The sequence below is a fragment of the Rhipicephalus microplus genome, chromosome 1 (assembly GCF_043290135.1).
Source record: "Rhipicephalus microplus isolate Deutch F79 chromosome 1, USDA_Rmic, whole genome shotgun sequence".
In the NCBI taxonomy this organism is placed as follows: domain Eukaryota; kingdom Metazoa; phylum Arthropoda; class Arachnida; order Ixodida; family Ixodidae; genus Rhipicephalus; species Rhipicephalus microplus.
The window spans coordinates 205,796,914-205,805,193 of NC_134700.1; the positions used below are offsets into that span (position 1 = coordinate 205,796,914).

Here is an 8,280-nt window from a genome sequence, read left to right on the forward strand (position 1 = left end):
TTTGTCTCTCTCTGCTGCGCTAGGGGCCGTCGTCTCAATCTGTGTTCTGTACCGTTTCGCATTCACGCTTTTGCGAAAACGAATTTACCGAAGTTCTGTGCGAAGTGCCGTTTGCTTGAGAAATACGTAGCTTTCGCTTTAATGGAACACGCGGTTATAGTTCTCGGTGCGGAAGGATTACATACAGCTTCAAGACAGGAGAGAGGCCGTTTATTGGTGCACCGGGGCACTCCCTGTGTCTCAGCCGTAGAATCGCTTACGATTCTGCGGGTGATTATCTTTCTGAGATAAAGACAATTTCTTATTAAGGTTTATCTTACGCTACTTATTTATTTTCGTTCACAAATGACCCGTTTCTTTATTTTTTTTCATCAGCTGTCAGAACTTTCTAATTATCGAGAACATTCATCGGGTAACATCAGCGGTTTTATCACGTGACTATTATGTGACTATTCACGTGATATTCAACGAATCACGAGACTATTCGGTCCACGGAGCAGCGGGATTTCGCCCTCACGTATGAATCTAGTTTTAGCGGGAGTACGAGGTGTATGCGAAGGAACGACATCATCATCAGGAAAGCTGAAAGATAATCGGAATGAGAAGCGGAGGAAGAAGAAGAAATGGCCGACCACGGGAGTGGTGGCGAGTCCGTGGCTCCGGCTCCGACCCCGATTCCGAGTCCATCGACGTGTGCTGGACTGCCTTTGCGCGTTTGCCGCTTCTGCCAGGGCACCAACGACCAGCTCTGCATGGTGACGCCATGTCACTGCAAAGGTCAGTGCGATCGATGGTGTGCGCTGGCGGAATGTAGTTGGAACGAATTCGGCCATTGTACAGGTGTGGTGGAGCCTCGGCTGCACCTTAGGGGTGACGGTGTGATATTGAGTGTGACAGATCGTCCTTTGACTTGAATGCGATTCCGTTACATTCATTGCTCCCGGCACACTGACCAACCACGCTTTTTTCGATACGAGATTTAAGGTAACGTTAGGCGGTTTCACTGAGTAAACGCTAGCGTTTGATGTTCGTGGCTTACAAAACGGCGTTAAGGTTTTTTGAAGTTGTACTTCAGTGGCCTGGCAGTGAGGAACGTTTTCGTTTCTTCTTGGCTCGGGCACTTTTGGTTTCATGAATATTCAGGAAATGCCTAGTAAAATTGAAAACAAGTAATAAATTGTTTTTTTTTATTGTAATAAAGACTTATGATGGATACATTTGATGTCGGAGAATATTATTTCAACCCAAGGTCACTTTGTTGTATAAAAATTAATTAAAATAATTTATTAAGTTAACGGAAGGACATATGTTTTCTTTTGTTTGTTCTTGTTTTTCTTTTCGTCTCTTTTTGCGAGTGGCCTGAGGAGCCTTTATCTGCGCGTCTCTGTGCCACGTGTTCGCTCACATGAAAGCTCTCTAGAGCAGCTTAACGTTCCTAGACAAAACTATGGACGTCAGAGTAGCTTAGATCGTGGCGGCATCTGGCGGAGAAAATCTTAACCTCCCGCTTTTTTTTACGCGGCCTCCAAAACCAGTTGAGGCAGCACGCGAAACACAAACTTGCTCTGAGGAATACACCGGGGTGCTCGAATGTCAATACGACTATCGGACACCTAAGTAAATAATTAGGGTCGCCTCCAGATATTTATTTACCACCACCACTTCGAAGAGCACTGCCATCCAATTAAAGTACTTCACTACTGGTCTCTATCTTGCGCCATCAGTCTGGTATTGAGCGTACTCTTATTGCATTAGTTCGTAAACGCTAACCTGAGGCTGTGCAGGAGACCGTAAAATATCGTTTTCCAGATGACAGACAAGCGGGGAGCCATAGAGTGGTAGACTATCAATATTGCATGTCGAGTTACCAGAGATTTATTAAGACATTAGCAACATAACGACGCTCATGAGTCGTGACCTTTAACCAGAGCCTCCGCAAAGCGAACCATTAAATTTTTCCCTGAGCTGATGAACTCTCTTCTTTATGTATGTTAGGCAAGATCTCTGAGTCGGATAACTTTTAATTACTGCGCAGGAGAGCTCGGCTACGCCCACGCCAACTGCGTTACAACCCAGGTCTACCAGCACAATTTGTACTTCTGTCCGGTGTGTCGCTACGACTTCGTCATCCGTTGGGAGCAACAAAAGGTGAGCGTGCGCCACATGGCACACAGTCATGCGCGGTTTCGTCATCTCGAGAGTTCGTTGAATTAGTGGCACATCTACGTAAAAGTCGACAATTGGTTGTGTTTCCAGACGTCTAGCTACACCTCGAATTGATTTCGAGTGCCCTGAGGAGTTCACGTAAATGATCGTTAAATTGGTAATCGGTCGTGACAAGTCCCTGTAATTGTGTGTATATATGCACGATTTCGCTACCTTTATTCACGCCACAGAATAGGAAGTTCTTAGCCAGTCAGAATATTACGCAGAGCGCGATACTCAATCTTATATGGGACAGGGCGAACAAACGCAGTAATACCCAGGGTCTTACTAGTCAAAACCACGATAGATTATCACACCTCACTGTAGGGCTCCAGAAATCAGGACCAGCTGGGGATCCTTAACTGAGCACTGGCACTACAGTTCACGGGCCCCTGTCACTTCACCTTCATCTGATTGTGACCGGCGCCGACACGATAGAGTTCACAACATTAAGGTCAGCACTCGCGAGCACCATCACCGCTGTGCCCCAGAGGCGGACAACTCCCAGACGGAGCCGTGTTTGCACAATTAGACGATTTTGTGTCCTGTGTTGTCGTTTGAAAGTAATCCAGAAATACTTATTCTCACTGCCCGTGTGCTGTCTCCGGACGTCATAAGCAGCGATTTATTTGTATCCTGCATGTATTGTCACTTGTCTGAGTGCGATGTGCGTGACGTCGGAAGAAGCGCTAACCGTAAGCACTAGTTGTGTTAAATGATAGCTTACGCGTTAACTTCATGCGTCGGTTAGCGCCGGTTTTGCTCCGCGCAGTCATTCCGCGAGTGGCTCCTGAGCGACGAGACGTCAGACCATCAGCGGCGGCTGCTGTTCAACGTGGCGCTCGCCGTCTCGATGGCCGTAGTGCTGGTTCTGGCTTGGCTGCAGGCGGCTCGCACACTGGCCGGCCTGCCGCGTTTCATCGCCTTCGTGGCCGCCATCTTCCTCATGCTGCACACGGCCTCCTGGATCGGATACGCATCCTACAACTTCTGGTCAGTGTCGGTTTCGAGCATCTGCGTAGACGAAATAAACGATGACTGCCGAAGGGGGCGAGGTTAAAAAAAGAAAAAAAAGCCATCATAAGGTTTCTAATACATTCACTTAAGGCGACTTGAAGGTGAAAGGTGTCTTTTTTTCTCAGCGGACGTATAGATCCTCCCCTCCCCCCTACGAAAACTACTTAGGAGCGAAGCTTCTAAGGCCCGCACCCCACTGTCGCCGTCGAAGCTCCCAGCGCCTTGCAAGAACGCCAAGCAAAACAACAGGTGCGTGCTCCTGGCGCAGCGGGAGCTCAGGCGCATCGACTGATGGCTCCCGCTGCGCCGCGCACACCGCACACTCACTCGTTGAGTCGCTCCCGCCCCCGAGCGCAGCAAACGCTCTCCCCATTCGCTCCCCACCCTACCGCCTTCCCGAAAGCCAGCAGTGGGATCAGGCGCAGAGTCGTTTGCGTCCTATTTCTAAGGAGCTTCGCTCATCAGTTGTATTTGTACACGAAACAACCGCTAGTCATTGCACCAAACTTGATTTTGCACTGCCTCTGTGATCGGTTCAACTTTGACCAAGCGACGATGTCACGTGATAACATCATCATGTGACGTCGCGTTACGTAACCCTATGGTTACGTCATGTTGACGTCACAAATTTCGGCGATCTATGATGGCAGGGAGCCGTCATATAGGGACAGTCACTGTGCGATGAGGATTTTTGTTTTCACCATACGAGTCAACGCCGTTGACAGGCAATTTTTGCGTATACGCAGAGCAGACACCTATGCATTGCGTCTTAAAAACACGTGGATTAAGAAAGGAATGCGTCCTTATACGTTCTCCTCCTCTTGATGACAGCGCTGTGCTGTTATCTTTGTTCAACATTAAAAGGTCATATAGAATGCCAGAGACGTGTAATACCAAGTGCATTAACAGCATGCACAAGTCGCGCTAGCATGAATGTAGTTCACATATGTAGTTCACACTTGGCACTCAGATATTTTGTATTACCTGTGCAGCTTATCTCAAAAGCGGCACCTCTTGAAGAGCACCGACAGAGGAGACGCTCGTTATGGGGCCCTTATGTGGCACTTCGTTGGCATGACGTCGACATCTGCTTAGAAGTCTGCATGAATCAGATGGTGCGACTGTACTCGATAACATTTGATAATTTCAGCTCACTTATTGTTTGGCTGTCTGATGGAGTACGCAAGAAAGCCATTATGTGAATGAGGACCAGTATTTCATTGCATTGATTCACGTTAACGAGCACCGAGTTTGGCCCGCTTTTACGTTGTGCTTCGTTGTGCTTTGCTTGTGTGCCCTGTTAACTGTAAGGGGGAGGTGAAGTTTTAACTGCGAAGTTCGGCTAGGTCCAATTTTTGATTGCTTGCCAGACAGATTGGTACATTTCTTGAACTCCCACAAGCGCAGTGCCTTTTATTATAGCAGTGGAAGATTGCCTACATTTGTTCTAAGCACCCGTATTTTCTAAGCACCCTAAATTCTTTGCATAATGCTCTTATTATTAAGATTACCCTACATATATGTCACCGTGTATAGCTTAAAGTCTTTCCTTCAGAATGGTTCATTTTGCAGGCTATATTTCCAGGCTTACCTCAACTGGAAGTCTCTTCCCCTCTCGACGGCTGGCACTCCTGCCCGTTGATATTGCTCCTCGGCACTCTGCTCATCCACGCACATCAACACGCAGCTTGCGCAGCCGCGCATAAGAAAGTTGCGTGATGCATTACCTATGCCGGTCAGCGCAGTGGCGCATTTTACAGTGCTATCAAAATAAATATTCGTGTAAACGTTAACCGAAATATTGACAATGTCTTGTCTCAGTCATACATGCTGTTTCTTTAAAAGGCCGTTTAAAAGGCCGTTCTTTAAAAAACGAGCACTACTGGTCTGTTCCACGTTTGGAAACGATGGTATACGCGCCGTCCACATACATGAGACTCTTGTACCGACGTCGCGGTGCGTGTGCTCCGCCCCACCCAAAGCTCCCGACCGCCCTCAGTGATCACGTGACAACTGGCACAGTGGCTGCAAAGCTGTCTCTCTCCCGAGTGGGGAACGAACCCCGGTCCGCTGCGTGCCAACTCGGTATTCTACCACTGAGCCACACCGGTGCTTGGGACTTGTTCGCTATAGCTTGCCTTAGGTAGGCTTGATGTCGGGAAAGGAATCGCGTTAGTATGAGTAATGAAGCGTTTTAGAACAGTAAAAGAACACCGAGGTGTCGCACAATGTGAATAGCGTAACGAGTGAGTCGTCTAACACTCCAACCCATTACGAAAGCTTGTTGTTCATCACCTATTAACTATGGCGCATACCCACTTAAGCACAATTCCTCATAGTCGTCAGCCACTGCATAAACAATTTGCACAAAATTCTTTGCAAGTGTTTCGTGGATACCACGCTTCTCCGAAGAATTACGAAGAATAGCATAGCGAATGCCGGCCCGCTACCGAGAAATTATTATCATTAATGCTGTGATGGTTGCCCAGCAACTGTGTTTGCATCAGTTACCCAATGAGAGTTTGGAAAAGGCTCTGAAAGGCCGCTCTTCTAGCTTTCGCTGTGACTGTGCTGCGCCTTCCATGCAGGCCCGGCGTTTCTTTTTTTTTTAACTTCCTTTTTACCCGTATTTACGTGTAATTCGCCTCTTTTTTTTTGTGGTTTTCCCACTGCATGCATTCGAACGTTTTTATTAAATAAACTCGTTCATTTCATTTGTGATCTATTGCTTAGTGTTACACAATTGTGGAAGCGTAGCTATTTGTACACAGCAACTGTAACTTTAACAGATTACTTTTTCGACCCTGTATAACTGTAACTGTAAAGCTGATGCATTTTATTGGTGTAATGGTACGTGCCCATGACTGATATCAAGTAGCTTGTCTTAGGGACACAATTGTAGCAGTGGCACTGTAGTCAAGTGTTGCTAGGCAAGGTAAACTGAAGTAGCTATACATAAATTCTTGAGGTGAGCCCTTAGACAAATTATGTCAGGCTATTCTCGCAGTTATAGCTTGAAACTGGGCAATTTAATTGCACATTTGCAATAGTTTGCTTGCAGATAAGTGTAGATAAGGCGTTCACTGTAACGTATCGACACTTCTCACTGGAACATAACGCTTCTCTAGATTCAGATGTTGGGAAGACAGTTTACATTCGCATCCAGCGTGGTTGCACGAAATGTTGAAATGTGAAGGTGAAATCAACTTTATTCGGTCCTGGAGAACCCGATCAGACCAACACCACCTACATCAGACATCCCCCCAGGGGGGGGGGGGGAGGGGGGCACCGCAGTTGTTGAGCGCGCCCATGCCGCTATCGGAAGTCCATGGTCCTCCGTCCGTTCGCAGGCCTACTGGTCTGCCGAGAGTTGGACAGAGAGCTCGGAGCTCTTAAAGACCCTCTCTCAGTCTTGTTTTGTGCTGAACTGTGCTATACCTAACGCCGGGCACTCCCAATGATATGTCGTGGCCCATTAGGCCTCGCGGCGTTATCTCTACTAACTTCATTTTTATCAGCTCGCCTATCCTGATTACGAGGTTGTGCATTATTTGTTGCTTTGGTTGTCATTATTATATTTTGTTCAATTTAGTCTATACTGTAACCATTTGCTCACTGATTACCACACTACGCTGTTTTGGTTGTTATTATCAATGTCTAGCTTGACTTATTTGTACACGATGTACTCCCATGTGTACCTCTCAACCCACTTCCTGTAAGGTCCCGTGGCCCCACCGCAGTGGTCTAGTGGCTAAGGTACTCGGCTGCTGACCCGCAGGTCGCGGGATCGAATCCCGGCTGCGGCGGCTGCATTTCCGATGGAGGCGGAAATGTTGTAGGCCCGTGTGCTCAGATTTGTGTGCACGTTAAAGAACCCTAGGTGGTCGAAATTTCCGGAGCCCTCCACTACGGCGTCTCTCATAATCATATGGTGGTTTTGGGACGTTAAACCCCCATATCAATCAATCAATCTGTGGGGTCCCGTGAAAGACTGGCAGTATTTGACAAATACATAAATAATTACGTGCAGAGTACATTAAGGGCCTGGGCTGTTCTATGCTGTTGCATGCCGCCGTCACTTGGCATAACGTGTACAAAACCACGTATGAAAGAATAAAGAAGAAGCAAGGGAGAAATAGAAAGGGAAAGGTAGAGAATGAATAGGAAGAAAATGGAAATAAATAGACAGAAAGAAGAGAAAGAAGAAACTGGGCAATAGTAAAGGGAAGAAAGAGAGCAGGAAAGGACTGGAAAACCCCGAGAGAAACAAAAAATTCGGCAGATCCCACGTACCTGGGAATCTACGTTATGCGAAGCAGGTGGAGGGAATGTGACCATGTTGCAATTTTTTATTGAGCGACACGTCATGAAATGACGCTAAATATATGTACAAATGTTGCACGCACACACATATGTTGAGTGGTTGCAAATGTTTATATAACCAGTTCTCTGCACTTGAGCGACGATTCCCACTGGAACATGCGTATTAGCAACACCAGAAGCTGATATGAAGCGCTGATGTTCGCGAGGATGCTGGCCCTGGACACTGCTACACAGATGAGCTCTAGTGCATGGCAACTAACCACAATTGACTTTCACCCGAGGTGACAGCTGTATGAAATGAGTACATATGTAATTTTTTTTTATAAAGTTGGGTCGATAGCACTGCAACCACTACTGGCTTTTCACGAAGATTGGCGTCTATTTGAAACGTCTCTTCGTGACATGGCGTAGCTCTGTGGTAAAATGTTTCATTGACACGCAGAATCCCTGGGTTCGATTCCAGCTGGGACCCTAACATTTCTTCTTTGCATTCATTGGGTCGACACTGCCAGTGTCTGGTATTCCTTAATGCTCGCGCATTAAAATTGACCGTGTGTGTTCTCGTCGTTCCTCGGCAGATGCTAAGTGTCGATCACCTGTGGCACATACCCGTATACCAGCGGCACATACCCGCCCGTGGGTATGTGCCGCTGTCTGGCGGGAAGTGTTCGACGGCGTACGCGACGGCATAGTGACATTATTCATATCTTGACCAGTGCGTCATATTCGTGAAAC

General features: G+C 47.1%; 1 protein-coding gene across 1 annotated transcript; it reads left to right on the forward strand.

The window, feature by feature from the left end:
* Window positions 1-598: 598 nt before the first annotated feature.
* LOC119167473 (E3 ubiquitin-protein ligase MARCHF8) lies at window positions 599-5,015 on the forward strand. The gene is made up of 4 exons (XM_037418955.2): window positions 599-777; window positions 2,036-2,148; window positions 2,978-3,198; window positions 4,795-5,015. The coding sequence occupies exons 1-4, from the start codon at window positions 624-626 to the stop codon at window positions 4,862-4,864; spliced, it is 558 nt and encodes a 185-aa protein (XP_037274852.2). The 5' UTR covers window positions 599-623; the 3' UTR covers window positions 4,865-5,015.
* Window positions 5,016-8,280: the final 3,265 nt, after the last annotated feature.

Excerpts from the sequence above, each read along its gene's own strand:
- LOC119167473 (XM_037418955.2), top strand. The coding sequence starts at position 624 with ATGGCCGACCACGGGAGTGGTGGCGAGTCCGTGGCTCCGGCTCCGACC. Across the intron at positions 778-2,035 it reads GACGCCATGTCACTGCAAAG|GAGAGCTCGGCTACGCCCAC; the intron begins GTCAGTGCGATC and ends ATTACTGCGCAG. Across the intron at positions 2,149-2,977 it reads TCCGTTGGGAGCAACAAAAG|TCATTCCGCGAGTGGCTCCT; the intron begins GTGAGCGTGCGC and ends TGCTCCGCGCAG.